Source organism: Sinocyclocheilus anshuiensis, unplaced genomic scaffold (assembly GCF_001515605.1).
Source record: "Sinocyclocheilus anshuiensis isolate Anshui unplaced genomic scaffold, SAMN03320099.WGS_v1.1 scaffold1148, whole genome shotgun sequence".
NCBI lineage: Eukaryota > Metazoa > Chordata > Actinopteri > Cypriniformes > Cyprinidae > Sinocyclocheilus > Sinocyclocheilus anshuiensis.
The window spans coordinates 478,192-497,276 of NW_015548259.1; the positions used below are offsets into that span (position 1 = coordinate 478,192).

At 37.7% G+C, this 19,085-nt stretch overlaps 1 protein-coding gene across 1 annotated transcript; it reads right to left on the reverse strand.

Moving 5' to 3' along the window:
- Window positions 1-123: 123 nt before the first annotated feature.
- Window positions 124-18,539, reverse strand: LOC107655516 (discoidin, CUB and LCCL domain-containing protein 2-like). Its single transcript, XM_016443015.1, has 16 exons — window positions 18,110-18,539; window positions 16,152-16,376; window positions 15,424-15,513; window positions 14,691-14,716; window positions 11,045-11,133; window positions 10,879-10,951; window positions 6,362-6,495; window positions 4,779-4,819; window positions 4,357-4,572; window positions 3,853-3,977; window positions 3,014-3,161; window positions 2,804-2,932; window positions 1,975-2,068; window positions 1,728-1,774; window positions 1,535-1,648; window positions 124-1,450 (listed from the first exon to the last, which is right to left on the reverse strand). Exons 1-16 carry the CDS (start codon window positions 18,213-18,215, stop codon window positions 1,077-1,079), a joined length of 2,031 nt encoding a protein of 676 aa, XP_016298501.1. The 5' UTR covers window positions 18,216-18,539; the 3' UTR covers window positions 124-1,076.
- Window positions 18,540-19,085: the final 546 nt, after the last annotated feature.

Below are 19,085 nucleotides of genomic sequence, written 5' to 3' on the forward strand. Positions count from 1 at the left end.
CGCCCTTGCGATATGCATATTGCGATATTTACATTTGCGATATTTCGATGCATGCGATTTATCGTGCAGCCCTAACACACACACATTTATTTTTCTGTATAAATATATTGTTTCAACCACTAATTACCTAATTTTGATGTATTTCTTAATGGGGACACTAGATTTGCACAGAAGACAAATGCTTTTTTTGACTGTTGTCATTGCTGTCATCAGATTACTGAGGTTCTTGACATGTGCGATTTGATTTTTTGTCGAAGATACAGGATTTGCCATTTTCAGAGAGTTTAATTATATGTTCATGTTATATTTTGACTGCATTTGTGAGTTAAAAAAAAATTTCAACCGGGCACGTAACATCGTAATATTGATAAATCGATCGCAGACCCCTGAATCTATTAACTAACCAAATCACGGCATGTTTCAAGTTATTGGCAAATATTGTATCTCTGGCTAAGAAAACCAATACCAGATGTACACCCCTATAAGTTAGTATGCTGCATAGTTAAGGCAGATGCCTATGTAGGCAAGTTACCTCACTAGGTTTTGGAACAGAACTAGAGAAACCAGCACAGGCCTGTGTTGCTATGTCACAAAGAAGGCACCTATGTAGCAGCAGAATACAATACAACAGTGCAAAATGACAGTGAATCACAGTGTTATAAGAGTGTTTGTCTATTAATTTGAAATGTGATAATTTGTTATTCTGTGAGAGCGTTTTTTTTTTAAATATCTTTGCCTAAAGGGAAAAATGTACCTTACTATGAGCGATCAAGACGAATACATCTCCACTCTCAGAAAAATGCACAGACATCTAAGGACTCACAGTTTGATAGCAGAGCACAGTCACATATCTGCACTCGTACACACACATTTAGACGTATGAACACTCACAGAACACAGTAGTGTAACGAGATCTCTGCTCTTCTCTCTCTCCTGACATTCCTGTGTGTTATTTCAGTGATAGGACTTGCACGGTATACAATTTGAGACGGCATATTCTGATCTGATCTGCAGATTTCTGGGAAAGGCAGTATTCAGCCCAGGGTTTCCAAATGGGTCCGCTCATTTGTGATTGGTCAGTCTTTGTTCTGACACTGTGCACTGTGGGTATTCTGTGGCACTTGGTACAACTGTCCCTCTGTGGGTGTGGCTTGATCAGATGTGCTCTTGGGTGTGTCATAGGCTGAGCTTGCTGATTGGCTGCTGTCTGTCCGAGCCACTAAACTATGCCCTCTGAATGGTAGAGTGCCTCCTGATAGGTGGTTAGCCCTGTCAATCATGATTGGCGTGGCGTATTCAGTGCCAGAAGCAGGAAGGGGCTCAGCGTAAGCATGGTAATGTTCCACGGGAATAGGTGCATCATACTCGGGCCCACCGGCCTCTTCGGGCTTAAACGTTGACCTTTGTCCAAGAGAGGCCATAGTACCGGTGACAAGAGGTTGGGTGTATTCTATATGGATGGGCAGAAATTAGATTGTTCAAAGGTTTGTTGGAGAACATAAAACTAATTTGACCAGTTTGTTTGAATGCATACCTGCATGCTCCACCCGGGGTCTCTGGTGGTCCACTCGTGCCGAGGAACTGTAACGAACACAATCGTCTCCATCCAACTTAGAGGGCAGCAACTGTTTCATACTCTTCCACCACACTGAAACACACATTCATGCATGTTTAATAATTAATGTAGGTGGAAATGCAAAAGAGTAAACAACTGAGAACAGACGCACCTGTGCGCTCCCACTGTGGAAGGTCATAAGTCACCTCGGGGCTTTTTCTGTAGGTTTGAATACAGATGGTGAAGATATTATCTCAAATGGGTTGTCCTTTAAGGCTATTCGCATTAAGTTTAAATTTTCATGAACAACAAGGTTTTAATATGAGGCTAAACTATTTTAGCGTAATGATCTCTTGGTGATTTTTTAAAACTATTCAGATATCAAATAATTTGTTGAGATATTGAAATGTTGTACTGACCTGTTCTTCCACAGCCATGAGCACACCATCACTAACACCAGGGTTGTCAGAACCACCACCAATACAGGAACCAACACTGCCACCAGCGCCACCTCTGTTACATTTACACAGCACATTAATATCATCAATCTTGTGTTAGCTAAGTTATCAAAATGTAGTTAAATATTAAAATGTATACTGTTTTGTCTAAATAAATGAAAAATAAAACACTGAAATCAAGATGCTGCAAATATACTGATAATAAATACTTTATTCAGTATTAAACAGGAATGAAAGATGGATACAACTAATTAAATTTAAGCTATTTCACCCATTTTTTGATTGATTTGTATTTTTAGTAATTATAGCTGTTAACTTGGCAACATGCTAAAATGAGAATCAACTGGAATTAACAGTAAATCCTAAATGTGTGCACTTCATATGAGAAGCATGTGAAAAGCAAGTTTGCTGCCTACATAAAACATCATAAAACGTCATTTTTGAGGTTCCATTTCACAAAGAATGCTCACAAAGAATGTGCTTTTGCCTTCCAGTGTGCTGCTTTTTCATTGTTTTTCTATGTAAACAAAGTGTTTGACCATCGCATTCACTGCTAGCTCATGACAGCATTCTAAAAACCCGGCGGGCAGGTTAAAAGAAGTTTAACTTTAAAAAAAAAAAAAAACATCTCTAGGCCTTGAGTTTTTTGTCATTCAACAAAATGTTTTTAAAAAGCGCATTGTGTGTGAATGAATGGCCCCGAAGAAAGTAGATGCCTATATAGACAGCAAGGCAGCTCACTTTATTACAAAGCTCATATGTTAAATAACTGAATGAACTATGTTCTTACCATCGTGAGAGTGCGGAGGCATGGCGGTGTTTCGGATGTTGGGCGTGTGTGTCGTCCTCTCCTGTAGGGGGGGCACTGTGCTTTTTCTGCGAGGGGGAGGAGGGGCTGGATGGAAGATTCTTGGCCTCGCTGACCAACATAAAGAGATCCAATCATGTTTAGCACAGATAATTGGCCAAAAATGAGACTGATTTCTCTGATTTGTCTCACCTGCATGAGGTTGGCAGCCCAGCAGCTCCATTTTAAGGGCGATCCTCTGGTGCCACTGCAAGGGACATATTCTGATAAATCGTGCTTCAATTGGAGGAATAAAGTTGTTCCGCACTTCCTGGAGATAGTTGGTGTTGCCTTGGAAAATCTGTTACAGAGACACAAGGACACATTGTCTTGGCAACAAAGAACATTTGGCCTCAGACCAAGGTCCGTCTTATTTACGCCTAATCAATGCGGTTCTCGTTAAGCTCCCTGACAGTCGATGGACATTCATTATTAATGACCACAGAGTGCACTTTAATTTCAGGCTCCTTAAACCTCAGGAATGTAAAACCCTTTTTCCTGGAAATATACAAACTGTGATGTCATTCTGCAGCAGTTCCATAATACCCCCAAACACAAAAGAAGACTGGGCAACAAAACACATGGTCTGCTTCAAAACCTACTGAGCTGGATATGCTAGACAATGCATGGTGCCTTTTAAGATACCTTGTTTTGGCCAAATTCAATTGCATTGCATCGCATCGCATAAAATGAAATACAAGATAGTGGATAGGGGAAATGTTGAGAATAAACCACCCTAGATTTCATTTAATAATTACAAAAATTTAAATAAAATGTAATCCCAAATTTTACCTAATATTACATCCTAGCATCAGGGTAGTAGCAATATCTGTTGAAATGAATTGAAAGTCAAGTATTCTGTGCACAGTGGTGTTGCTGCCAATGTAGAGCATTCCAAATCAGTAATTTATAAAGTTTCTGAGGGTTAGGATCCTTTCTTAAAAGATTTTGGAACAGAGTTAAGCTAACACAATACAAACAATCCTCCATACCTTGTTTTTATCTGATCCCACTTCTTGGTAAGGTTTCCATTGCTGTCCATCATGGCTATATAACACCTCATAGGCTGAAATGTAAAACTGATATTCTTGGAGGCTGGAGCCAGTGGTGGTAATACCTGAGAAGCAGAGGCAAATGACTGACCAATCAAGATACAGATGCAAACACACTGATCCTTTCTTTCTCGCTCTCACACACACACACACACACACACACACACACACACACACACACAAACTCTCCCTGTTATTTTTTTCTCTGATCCCACTTCTTGGTAAGGTTTCCATTGCTGTCCATCATGGCTATATAACACCTCATAGGCTGAAATGTAAAACTGATATTCTTGGAGGCTGGAGCCAGTGGTGGTAATACCTGAGAAGCAGAGGCAAATGACTGACCAATCAAGATACAGATGCAAACACACTGATCCTTTCTTTCTCGCTCTCACACACACACACACACACACACACACACACACACACACACACAAACTCTACCTGTTATTTTTTTCTCTTTCTTCAAGTCCACTTGAATCCATTCTTTTGTGTCGCTGTTGGCTGCTGCCCACGGACGTCCTGGTGTTTTGAGGCGAGCCCCTGTGGGGCCCCAGACAGTGGGCTCCTTTCCGTGACCGCCCCATTCCCACTCTGAGGAGGCTGTGATCTGAGAGTGACTGACCACCCCCGACTCCAAACCCAAAGTGCCATAGCAACCTTGAAGAGAGAGAAAATGAAAGGTTCTATTATTAGATCATCAAGGTGTTGGGCATTTCTGTAGAAGTGACAGGAATAAAGAAAAAAACTGCATTTTTAAATCTTTATTAAATAAAAGTATATACGATCTCTATTATATTTCTGCTTTTTATTATTAAATAAAAGTTATAATAACATAATTTTTGATACATTACTGATTCACTCACCGCTAGTCTTGAAAGTAAAAAGGCTGGGGGAGAGATTTCCACTGTAAGAGGGAGAAAGATGCAGAGCTGTCATTCTGTCTACCAATCAATCAGTTTATTACATAGATGGAAAAAAACTCAAAGAGAGAACTCAAATGGAACTAGATTTGCATTTCCAGAAAGACATACCAGTGCTTGCAAGGCAGCAATAATTTTTAATTAAAATTTAATAAGTTTAAGGTTTGGGTTTTTATTCTGTGTAAATGAAATGCTGCATCAGAGATGCTTTGCACACAGCATGCATCTAGTTTTCCATTGGCTGTGCATGAGAATCAACAAACAACACAATATCATCTTCGCGGTGTAGACAACCACAGATAGCTCTAAATAAATGCATCCAGTATGTAAATGTTAAACTGTCGTTTAAGCTGTGTTCACGTCATGTCGGAATTACCATAATTACCAGATGACAATTTAGAGCAGTTCAGGTCCTCTGACTCAGAAAGTATTCGTTTCTATGGCAACGCACGATTCATAATGAAAAGATGAATCCATGTGCCGCTTTGTTGTTTATAAGCTCTATTCGCACGGGATTAGTATTACCTGGTGACCTCCAGTCATTTGTAATAATTGCGGAGGTTGTCTGTGATCTTAATCCCGTGCGATTCGGCCATGTCTGTAATTTGTAAAGTAAAAATTCCCCCGCAAATGACCTACCATATTTTGCCGAACACCGAGGTCCTGTGATAATATTAGTCCCGTGCGAATCGGCATCTCTGTGATTTGACCAGCATTTGGCGGGTTGTATATCATTTTTCGAGGTTTGTGTTTCCTGTGCGCCTTTTTATCCATCTTTCGCGAAGAAGTTGCGTTGGAGTGTTTGATAGTATTTTGGGTGCCGTCATATCGCTACACCATACAATTTGCAGAAAGAGAAAGCTGAAAAGGTTTTGAGGTTAATGTGTTACATATTATTATACAAAAATATATTAGTTAATTTTTTTTAAATCCATCTAACCGGACCATAGAACGGGACTCTCAAAGCCTTGTATCCGGGAGATAAGTCAGTAAATTCTAGTTAAATCACAGGCTTCGCTTAATCCTGTGCGAATGCACCACACGAAATTCAGATGTGGGGGGGTAATTTCAAAATCACACAAGGTCGAAGATCCCCAGATAATACTAATCCCGTGCGAATAGGGCTAGTACTTAATTCACTACATTAATTCACCTCTATACGCTCTTGCAAAATACTGGAGAACAAAAAAAATAATTATATGACTATAATAACTATAATATAATATAAATAAAGCTTAGATCAAATTTATTTTGCAACTTGTAATTGGAAGTTCAAGAAAGACGGTTTCTACTTTTAATATACATCTTTTAATATATAATATTTACTTTTTAATATACATTTTTAAATCCCCCCCACACAGACAGACAGACAGACAGACAGACAGATAACGTAACTGATTTGCAGAAAGACTCAGAAAAGGATATTACGAGGAATTTCAATACTACACTGCCTTGCAAGCCCTGTAATCAAATGTAATAGATTTTCCCATGAAGAAAGCAAGCAAGAATGCAAATGGGTTACTCACGGCACAGATGTCACATTGTTGGCCAGTGAGCTTTCGTAGTGTGGGATGCCTTTGCTGCTGACCACACTGATTTGCCCCCCCAGAGTGTTGGACACCACACCCGCATGAATACCGGCCAGACAGAGAGGAGAAGACTGCAGAAAGAGATGGTGAGACATTAAGACAGCTGACACTGACTCACTCACCTAAAACCCACAAGCTGTGACTTGGCACGATGAGGTCACATCCTTGAAGCAGAACTGCAGTGGTATAGAATGTGATAAAGATAAAGAATGAACTGTGATAAAGAATGATCGATGATTCATTAGACTAACTTCTTCCAGAGTTTAGAATGAGACTTACACAAAAACATGCACATATAGTGTTCTCACAGGCCACATACACACTGCAAAGTTTTGGGAATCACAAAAACGTATATGATACTATTAAAAAATGTGGGCTCTTTAAGTTTTATTTTTTAAGAAATTAATATTTTTTATTCAGCAAAGATGCATTAAATTGATCAAAAGTGACAGTAAAGATATTGGTAATGTTACAAAAGATTTCGATCTCAAATAAATGCTGTTCTTCTAAACCTTCTATTAATCAAAGAATCCTTAAAAAAATCAGTTTCCACAAAAAAATTAAGCAGCACAACTGTTTTCAACGTTGATTATAATAAGAAATGTTTCTTGAGCACCAAATCAGTGTTTTTAAATTATTTCTGAAAGATCTTATAGAAAACAGTCATTTTAAATTGTGATAATACTTAAAATTATTACTCTTTTATTAATATGAATAATACTTTTTCACAATATTAAATTAGTGCAGCCTTAGCAAGCATAAGAGACTTCTTTCAAAAACATAAAAAAAAAAAATCTTACCAACCTCAAACTTTTGAACAGTAGTTTATTTGTGGGAATAAATCTCCTAAATGATCTTTCAGTTGTGTACAGAATAAATGAGTCGCTCTTATAAACTCAGGACTGCTAACATATTGGTAAGTAACCATAGCAACATATGATGTGTTTTTCAAGAAACTAACATTAGTGACCAGAAATGCATTATTATTATCCTGTAATTCTCAGTAAACTACAGCTGACAGACATCCACCATTTAATTTGCTCATTAAAGGGATAATTCACCCAAAGCTGTCATCCTTTAATCACCCTCATGTTGCTCCAAACCTATATGACTTTATTTCTTATGCATGTGGAAGACAATTTGTTTTTGTTTTGTTTTTATGTTTTTTTAACTGTTTTGGTCATGTAATGAATGTCATAGGGGTCCAAAAAATAAGAATTTCATTGTATACACTTTTTCCAAAATATCATCTTTTTTTCTCAGGAGAAAGTCAGTCATACAGGTTAGGATTGACACAAGGTAAATGATGACAATTTAAATTTCTTCTGCTTCTGCTTTTTTTTCTGCTCTCCTTTTGAACATTTGAAACCAACTGAAAAATTGGCTGTCAATGTGAATTCTTAATGAATTCAGTTGTCAGTTGCAGTCGACGCTCAAATAAATAACCAGATATGTTTGTGTCCATTAAAAGAATCAGGTCAGATGCAACTTGGAATTGGTTAAGTTTCAGTTGTGAATGTTGACTATACAACGTTATTCTGCCTGCATTTTGTGGACTACTGATGAAGAATAGCGATAAAGCTTGCCAGAAAATACAACTCATTTAGCAGCTTATGAGGTGACAGGAAATGTACCACATTTGCCATCTGCTGCGGCAGCGCATAAAGGACAAAATGCAAGTATCATTTACACACCTAATGTGCATTCTTCCCTCTATTTTGTTGAATTAGGGTCTTAAAAGCTCCCTGTCTTTCTTAATAACTTGCCTAATGTGTCCAAGGCCTCCACAATTAATCAAATAAACAAATCAAGATTATGTTTACAACAGAAATGTCTGCTGTGCATGTGAACACAATATAATCAAACGTCATATAGGCCTGTCAAAAAATAAACAGTTCTAATAAACAAGTTTTAAACAATCTGATCCACAGATGCGTGTTTTATGGCGCACATATATTTGTGGTAGCACTGGAATACATATCATGCTGAAATCACAATTTCCAAACTCATAACTTCAAGGACTTCAAGAAAATAACCACATCTAACTTCAATGTGTATACGGCTAGAGCCATATAATAGTGGAATAATAGTAAAATTGCTAGTTTAAAAAGAAAAAAATGACAGTTCTGATTAAACAAACACACACATTTGGGACTCCAAACCAAAAAGAGACCACACACACTAGGCAAACTCTCAACACCCACACACAACGACACCGCAAACATACACCACTTCCTCTGGGCAAAATAAAACTCTGCTCTTGCCACAAACAACGTTGCACACACACACGTTCGTAAAGGCGTCATATGGGCCCCGCACTAATTCTGAGGGTGTGTCTGAGCTGAGAAACAAGACTTGTCAGCTGGTCTGCATTAGAAAACCATTCAGCCAAACCTGATCTAACATCTCCCAGAGAAATACGCTGTCATACACACATACATCCAGACGCACATACCAACACACCCCTAGGAGACCAAGAGCTCTAAAACTGACATGCATAATCATTTACAATGACTCAACTTCAAAAGAACGTCTGCTTCTCACTCTGTCTTTCCCTCAAACTCATATTCATACACCCTAAACACTGCGTTCAAGTTTGAAGCACGCTCTCAAGAAGTTAACTGCCTATTGTGTTCAAACTGACAAAATGAAATCATCTACAGTTTAAAGCATTAAAGCAGTGATGAGGTCATCAGCAATGACGGCTAAGACAGTGTGCGGTCGCTCTAAAAGAAACATTCTTCTGTTAAACAGCATCTGCCAGCATCTGTGACATGCTTTTGATTACCACAGACAATAATTTAGACTCATACCTTAATTTGTAAAAACATTAGATGAAGCACTTATACACTGGAAGCCTGGTAACAAAACAGGCAGAACTGGTAAATTCAATAAGTGTTTCAAATACGCTGTTGCTTTAAAACTATAACCAAACAGTTAAACATCACGTGTTAGCATGATAGTTGTGTGATATAATCATTTATTTGTGCAATTGTGCAATTTCAAGAGTTTTCTAACCAATTTACTAAAAAGATGCAATTCATTGAATAAATAATTTCTAAGTGAATACCTTCTAACTTACATCAAATACATACTCCTTAAAGAATGAAGGACACTTTTATAAACGCTTCTTAAGAATGCAAAGAATTCAGCCAGAACATTTCAAACATGAAGCCATAGAGAATACTTTACTCTAAAGAGCTTAATGACCACAGTTAAAGAGGAAGAGGTAAAAATCATATAATGCAGAAGCAACAGCACCCGCACTTCTTGTGTCCCTGAGCGGTGTCTGGTATTTCCGAGCCAGATCTTCTCAGAGAATTCAATGACAGTCATTCACAGTGGTTCTCAAGTTGAGAGCTCACTGGAGGAGAAAATAATCAGAGAATAATGAAATGATAGTCAGTTTCTTCATACAGTGTAGGAAGGCTTGAAATATAGTGCACAAGTGACCGTTCATAACTTCTGAAGAGAAATAGCACAGACAATGGACAAGGATTAATCTTTCTAGTGCACGTGTGTTTGCACAGACTATACTTTGAATACTTTGAAAGTCTACTGCTGCATCCCAATTTGCCTACTCATACTATGCCCTAAAAGTATTTTGTGAAGAAAAAATACATACTTTTGAGTGTGTAGCAGAAAACTAGGCAAGCTTTGGGACATACTACTTTGTCATAACTGCTTCTTTACCGTACCAATCTGTTGCTTAGTTACGTGCATCCTGTCACTGTTTAAACTGCCCTGTCAATCATCCTGTCACAGTTAACATACATCAGAATTCGTTTCAATTAATTTCCGATGGTACTGGACAGAAATGAAGTAGTATGTTGACCTGCCAGTTGTGGGTCTTTCATGACAAGAAGTCTCCTCATGCATTTGCATAATGATGAATTTTGATAAAGTTTACGACCAAACGTATCTTTATAAAAGGTTACAATACTGTTGCAGATGAAGTGTAACGGGGATAACATTAAATATATTTTTTGTCAGGTTAAACCACTTTATCCAAACCTCTCTACTTAACCATCTTCTAGCATATGCACCATGTTTGTAGTTTTTAACACTTTTTATTAATGTTTGTAGTTCTAATCAAATCCTTGTCCAATGCAGTGGGTTGTGGGGAATATTAGCCGTTAGAATGTGCTTGGATCTGCACTTTGACTTACTATGATTTGGGACACATTAATTCTAATTTTGAATACTATTTAGGATGGTAGTATGCGAATGGGGATGCAGCATATGTGTTCGACTGTACATATGCGCTAGCATTCGCATCAAAACCATAGTATACTTTGGGCTTAACACATTACTAAAAATGTCTCCTTTCCTGTTCTTTAAATAAAGTCATACAGGTTTGAAACAACATGAGGGTGAGTGAATAATAACAGAATTTTCATTTTTGGCTCAACTAACCCTTTAATCCAACATCCACTCAGTAGTGGCATACTTACATCTCTGTATCCATGCGGTATGGTTCCCGAAACCTCTCCGAAATCAGTCAGGCATCCAGCAGGACAGAATTTACTGCAAATGCAGGATGGCAAAATGAGACACAGACACACATATACGCAAGAACATGCACACACACACACCCCAGACAGCTTTAAATGTGTGTACCTGAACTCCGCTTCACTGAAGTGCTTTCCTTTTTCCAAACAGGTGATGAGGTCTGAAGGATGAGAAAAGAGACACATTTTCTTTGAAACCTCTTGAAATATATTTACCTCTGTCAGATAAAGCAGCACATCAGATGGTTGCCATGGTGACACTATATTGATTAATGTCATCCTTCCACACAAAGATAATATGCAGTTGTATATGTGTGTGTTATGAGCGCACTGGCCATTCAGTAAGTGGTGTAACAGACTGGTGTATTGTGTTTCATTTTTGTGGATAAAAGCCTCCATCTGAATGAACAGATCAATACCAACTAGATTTACATCCGTTATGCTTTCCCCAAGAAAATATGAGTGGTGCTCGCCCATGCAAAACTTCCTGCCACAATGCTGGAATGTGTATGACCGTGTGCGCATTTCAGGTTCAAGGTATTTTGTGGTGTTATTGTACCCATTACTCACACCCACAGCATGGATTCATCTGTCTCTTTCCTGACTCATGGGAAATATGATCTCTCTCTCTCGCACACACACCGTCTCTGAGTGCTGGGGTAAACAGGTGTAGCTCCCACATGGCAGTGCAAACCCCTGACCTCAGACAGCTCCAGAGGTCAAAGGGCAAATGTCATTGTTAAGATACATCAAACACAGAAGTGCATAGCTGTGATTCCAAAGATTTGGAGGCTCAGGATGTGCCATGCTCTACAGAGCACCTTCACAAATGTGCTTACACAACAGTTTGAAACTTTCTGCAGCATTCGACATTATTACAAAAAATAACTATCACTTTTTCTTATGCTTTGGGCATTAGAGCTAGTTATTTGAACAAACCCCTAACACATGTCTACACCAGACACGAGTGACTATACTATACACACGCAGCCAGATTTTTCTAAAAATCTTCTGTACTAATTAGTACTAAGACTGGCCTGGTCTGTTGTTTCACAGTCGAAAAAGAAACAGAGACAAAATCTATGTAATTTAAATCTATGTAACAAATCATGAAATTTGAGTAACCAGACAAAGCTACAACAAAACAAGTAATGCAAATGTCTTAAAACTGTATTGTACAGTCGTGGCCAAAAGTATTGGCAGTGACACAAATTTGCAAAATTTGCTACTTAAGCTGTTGTGGTGTTCATTCACATTATTTTTTACAAGTACTGGCATTTGGCAGTGACATAAACAATTTGAATGAACACCACAACAGCTTAAGTAGCAAATGTAGCAAAACACAAAATTTATGTCACTGCCAATACTGTATGTATACAGTATACAGTATACCTGTATACAGGCCACGACTGTATGTCTTTTATTTTCAGATTACTCTTGCATTATTAAGACATTGGACAGATGATATAGACAAAATAACTGCTTAATGGGATAGTTCACCCAAAAATTACCCAATGATTTACTCACCCTCAAGCCATCGTAGGTCTATATGACTTTCTTCTTTCAGACAAATCCAATCGGAAAATGTCCTGGCTCTTCCAAGCTTTATAATGACAGTGAATGGTGGTTGAGATTTTGAAGCAAAATAAAGAGCATAAATCCATCATAGAAAGTGCTCCACATGGCTCTGGGGGGTGAATATAGTAGGCCTTCTGAAGTGAACTGATGCATTTGTGTAAGAAAAATATCCATATTTAAAACTTTATAAATCGTAATCTCTAGCTTCTGCTAACTGCCGTACACTCGTTCACGATAGAGTGGCGTTCCAGCGGATGACGTAGTTAGGACGTAGGCGTAGTGTAAGCTCCGGTGAGAAGTGACAAGGAGAGAGCAAAACAAAACATCGGTCACGAATTAGAAGTACAAAACGAGGATTTGTAAAGAAAAATGGCAGAGGATTTCGATATAAGCCAAGAGTAGGCTGATTTTCTTTTGCTGTAAACAAAACTTCTCATTCTCGCAAGACTAGCATATTCTCTCTAGAGCTTACGCTACGCCTACGTCATCCGCTGGATGCCACTCTCTCGTGAACATGCGTACGACAGTTAGCGGAAGCTAGAGATTACGATTTATAAAGTTTTAAATATGGATATTTTTCTAACACAAATGCATCAATTCACTTTAGAAGGCCTTTATTCACCCCCCAGAGCCGTGTGGAGCACTTTTTATGATGGATTTATGCTCTTTATTTTGCTTCAAAATCTCGGCCACCGTTAACTGCCATTAAGAGCCAGGACATTTTTTTAATATAATTCTATATTGGTTACAACTGAGTTTGTTATTTTATTCGTCTTTATCATCTTTATTATTTTAATGCAGAGATTTAAACTATAATTATTGCTGTTATCTATGAAAGAAAGGCAGAGCTTTATAGTGTTTTTTTTAGATACCCAATTACAGTCAAAAAGTACATAAACAATCCCAGCAAGAATGCAAGCGGTTATGAAGGGCATAGGAGGCCTTTTTTTATGTGAAGAAATACTGTTTAGTTGTTTAAGTTTATTTGCCCAATAAATGACAATAACATTTTTTTATTTAAAGGGGTCCTTATGCTTTTTCACTTTTTCAACTTTAGTTAGTCTGTAATGTTGCAGCTTTCCCAAGGCAGACGAACTTAGAGTGGTACTGGTTACAATCATCCGGGTTTAAATCGCGCTAAAATTTATTTGATTTTGATGCAATATTTACACTGAAGCTCGCAGGCGGCTATGGTAAGGGGCATGACATTTCCCGACCAGGCGCCGAGTGGTGCTAATCACAACACACATTGGCCCAGCTAACCAATCACAGCACACACTGGCCCAGCTAACCAATCACAGCACATTTCGTATTTCAGAAGGCGGGCCTTCATTTGATACAGGAACTATTCGAGCCGTTCATGCCAGACTGGGGAGAGAGGTGTTGTAACAATGTAAAATATGTGAAAAATAATGTGTTTTTCGAACAACCTAGTATGAGAGCCTGTTCTAGTACACCCCCAAAACAAAATCAAGACTTTGTAAAAGAGCATAATAGGACCCCTTTAAACAATTTTTTGATAGATTCCTAAAATTCCTAAAATGTGTTTTCTCTTTATTATGGCAGGTGGTCTAATAAATTGTTAAGGACTGTATGTTTTCATAGCATTCAGTTGGCACGTTTGTTTGAAGGACATTGGGCAGAATGTGGAATAGTGTGTTTTTTGTCAATAAAATAAAAAATGTTATAAAATTATAAAAATGTATAATAAAAATCTGATTAATCGAAAAAATGATCGACCAACTAATCGATCATCAAAATAATCGTTAGTTGCGGCCCTACAATTAACCTTGACTTGACTGGACTTGACTTTCTAAGCAATCTGACTTGCAATGTAAATCCAACAGACACTGAAGGAGTGGCCCGAGCTACCACTAGGGACCAGAATACGGATTTGGCAATAAGCAACATCCCACAACACCTTAGCAACATGGAATCCAGTTTCACACATGAAAACATTAACATTAGCAAGAAAGTGGGAAAAATCAACTTGCTTAGATGCATTCCTAACACTGTGACATCTTTGTACAGTATGACACAAGAACCAACAGCCATTACATAATTTCCTCTCATTTTAAATGACTTTAAATTATTGGCTCATCTGTTAAATTAACTGCCGGTCATTCATAAGCTCTCTGGACACACCCTGGAACCAGGAAAAACCCTAACACCCTTACAGTCAGAAACATACTCCTGAAATAATCTTTCTAATCAGTTTCATATGACGACCCTCAGTCTCATCTGAACAAACACACACACAGTTGCCATAGCAGCTCCTTTTTGCATCTTGAGACACATCCAAGCCTACTTCAACACTAATTCATACAAACACAAGCTTTCAAACATACAGGACAATAAGAACACGACAATAAGAACACAACCATTTTTTTTTTAGAAAGCAATACTTTTATTCCGCAAGGATGCATGATTAAATTGATAAAAAATGACAGTAAAGACATTTATAATGTTACAAAAGACTTCTATTTTAAATAAATGCTGTTCTTTTGACCTTTCTATTAAAACAATTCTGAAAAAATTTAATCACCGTTTTAACAAAACACACACACACACACACACATACATATATATATATATATATATATGGTTACACTTTACTTGAAGGGGTGTGCATAAGACTGACATGACACCTTCATAATCATGACATGACACCTACATAACCATGACATGACACATGTCATGAATATGAAGGTTTTTTATGCATGTTTATGACAACTGTCATTAAGTGTCATTCGCTCAGTTATGTAATTTTTAATGCAAAGATGACATTGTTTGAGATGTCTTTGTTATGGGCTATGGTTAGGGGTAAGAGTAGGGGTAGGGTTAGGTTAGGTCAAATAATGTCATATTTGCATTAAAAATGACATAACTGAGCGAATGACACTTAATGACAGTGTGGTCCACTCATGAACTGCACTGTGACCTGATGCCCCTCAGAGTGTATAACAGCATCTCTCCATTCTCTCCCTCCACAAAACTTCACTGCAGAGAGAGAGATGGGATTCATTTTCAGTTATTTTCCACTTACTCATCAGCACTCCATACATTAGTGGGTGGTTTTGCTGCCATTACATAGGCTGTTTACACCTGGTATTATAGTCGGCATAAAATGGAAATTGCAAACATCTTTTCTTCTCATTGTGACATATATACAAGTAAACAACATATTTTTACTTTATAGTATAAAATATTATTTTCACATTAAGTTTACTGCCAGTGTGAACTGCTCAAAATTTGTTTACAGTATACTGTTCGTTACTCTTATTTTTAATTTATTTGGTTTATTTGAAATTATTTCTTGTTTTTACGGTACTGTATAAGGGATTGTAAACTTAATTTAGTTACTTATGCAATAATAACTGCTGTCATATAATGACAATAAAGATATTTAATTCAATTCAACACCGCAGAATTTCATATTTGACTTTAACATCAGTTTTTGGCAACTTTTGGACAACACATTTTATTAATACCAGGTGTAAATAAGGCCATGGATTACATAAGTCTTGAAAAGACAAATGACTTTATTCCCAGCATAAAGTAGATTTTTTTCTCGATTTATATTGGAAGTACAAATTTGACTGAAGACCAGGAAAAAACAACAACAACCGATTCCTCACCAATTTCCGTTCGCCCTGGACCGTGGCCGTTATAGAGTCGCAGGTAAGACACCTGGCAGTTGTTTGTGTCTATGTCAAGATCCGCAATGCGCACAAGGATTGTGTGTCCAGTGGTCACGCTGATCTCCCATTCACACACGCAGTTTGTGGGATAGGACAGAGGGTACCCCAGAGACGCCAGGCTTCCACTGCCCACATCCAGCACTGTGTGTCCACAGCCGTCCCCTGAAAAACATCCAGAAATGATCAAGCACTCTGCAGAGCTCAGATTCTAAGGTACTTTGATATATACATCATGCACCATGATGTTAAGAAGATACTACTCCAAGGTAATATAATTTAACAAGATAACAGCATGGAACTCTTTATTAGTGTTATGGAAATTACAGTCTAATCTGGATGCGGTAAACTAAGGTTTGATAGAGTGTCCAAATGTTGGTTTAATTATGCACATAATGTTTTGTCACTTAAAACTAAAACTTAATTTGGTGAAATGTTTTGCTTGAAAATTGTGCAGAAGAGCTCCTTGTTGAATCTTTAGAGGTGGAGAGAGAGAGAGAGAGAGAGAGAGAGAGAGAGAGAGAGAGAGAGGTGAGAGCGCATTGCATTGCATTGCAGCTGCTTGCGCTGCCTGTCACGCGTTTACACACCGAATGAAACTCAGCTTGCGCTGTTGTTACGTAATCCTTGCTGGACAATATTCAGACCCCCGGAGCAAAAACAACAGCCCCATCCACACACACACACTCAATGTTTCCCCTAGCTTTGCTCCACCCATACAAACCTTATATTTCCAGAGTTTTATGCACAGAAATTACTGTCAGCTATTTCAGATAACTCTGAAAATAAGAGAAACGGGCTAATTTTCATGTTTCACTGAATTTTTCTTGTTTATACTTTAATTCAGCAAGGTTTCAATTTAATTCAGCAAGGTATTAAATTGATCAAAGCGACAGTAAAAACATTTAATAATAATGTTACTAAAGATTTCAATTTCAATGCTGTTCTTCAGAACCTTCTATTCATCAAAGAATTCTGAAAACAATTGTATCATAGTTTCTACAAAAATATTAAGCAGCACAGCTATTTTCAACATTGTTCATAATAAAAACTGTTTCTTGAGCACCATATCAGCATATTAGAATGATTTCTGAAATTTCATGTGATTTTGAACAATATTTCAGACACTTTCAGCCATTTCAAATAATGATCAGTATGAGACTGTGGCTAGTTGTCACGTGTTTCCCTGACTATATTTCTATATTTTCTCTAGGTTTCTATTTAAAATCCAGTTTCTGTATAAACACATATCGGAAAGTCTTGGCTACATTCAATGTGGGAATCAAACTTTTTATTTTATTTTATAGTTGACATATATATATATATATATATATAATTTTTATATTTCTCAAAAGTGCTGTTTCTTTATTTGTAAAACTTACTAAGTTCACCTCAGATTGCTTGAGAAGGTCTAAAATCTGTATCTGTGTGCTGCTCCTCTGTTTAAATGCAACAGCTTGACACTGGACAGCACATGAACTCGCTACATATTTGGGAAAGCAGCGGGGCAGGCGCTGCGTCATCACGTTCTTCTGTTGCTCCAGCTGTAGCACAGCAACAATGTAAGTAATGCACGAATACGTATGCAGCACAAACTCCGTTGTTATTTAGCTGTACGTGTTTAACCAGTGAACTTATTACAGGTTCAGTCCTACTTAATTGTTTTGGTTAGTTACTGGTGTGGTTAACTTAGGCTACATGTCTTGATCAAACACATAATTGTGAGTTAATGAACCGAGCTCGGATTTGAACCAACAACCTTTCAGTTACCAGTCCGGTTCTTTAACCACTAGTTTGTTGTGAAACCGCAATCAGTCCCAAAACCCAGGAGTGGTGAAGCTGTTAAGGAGAAGTTCAGCAACTCATAAAAACTTTAACCCCCTCTGAAGTTCACGTACCCTTTTGCGCCCGCGAGCTTCTGGCACCGAGGAGAAGGATGAAGAGGATCAGGATGGAGACCGCAGCCCCTCCGGTCCCTCTGCCCACCATTAACGACACGTCCATCCCAGCAGCCTGCAGTCCGAATGCATAATGCAAAAGTGTCCTGATCGAGTCACAGTCCTGATAAGTGCGCGCGAGTGAGTGTGTGTTTAGTATCAGGATGGTTTATTGACGCTTCCTGGACTCGTGAGCGGCACACTGTTAGAACAAACACGGGCTCTTCATTCCCCGATCTACTACACGACTTCCTCAACTTCCGCTCCTCCCACCACACAGCGGCCCCTAGATGGGAATTCTGTGGTATTCCATACATTGTTGTGGATAAGGAGAGTTCAGTGGTTTATTTTTGCTTTACGGAAAGATGTGCTCGGAACTAAATATCAACAAAACGCGAAAAAACACGAGTGAAAATAAATTATTATTATTATTAGACTAGCCGTTTTATATGAAGACTGTAATATGTGCATACATGTATATTTTTATGGCCATATTGTTGTTACATATTTAAAATAGCAATAATACTGACTATAATATTAATAACTTTTAAATTATTATTATTATTGGGTCTATTAATGAGATAGTTGACATTTTATATTAAGACTTTAAAAGCTGTGCATAAATTAACATTTTCTATAGCTTATTGATAGGCTAGGTAATGATTTATTCAATAATAATAATAATAATAATAATGACATTTCATAGGCTACATTTTCATATTATTATTATTATTACTACACCTAAAAGGACAAAACAGACCAAATATTTATTTTAAATACTGACAAATGGAATTCACTTTAATGAATGAATTGAGACTTTTATTGCTCAATCTATTTAACCTCAGTCAGACATCAAATGTATCTTGACATAGGCCTATTATGAATATCACACAGTAGCCATTTTGTTTTTCTGGTTGACATCATGGTTGTATGATAT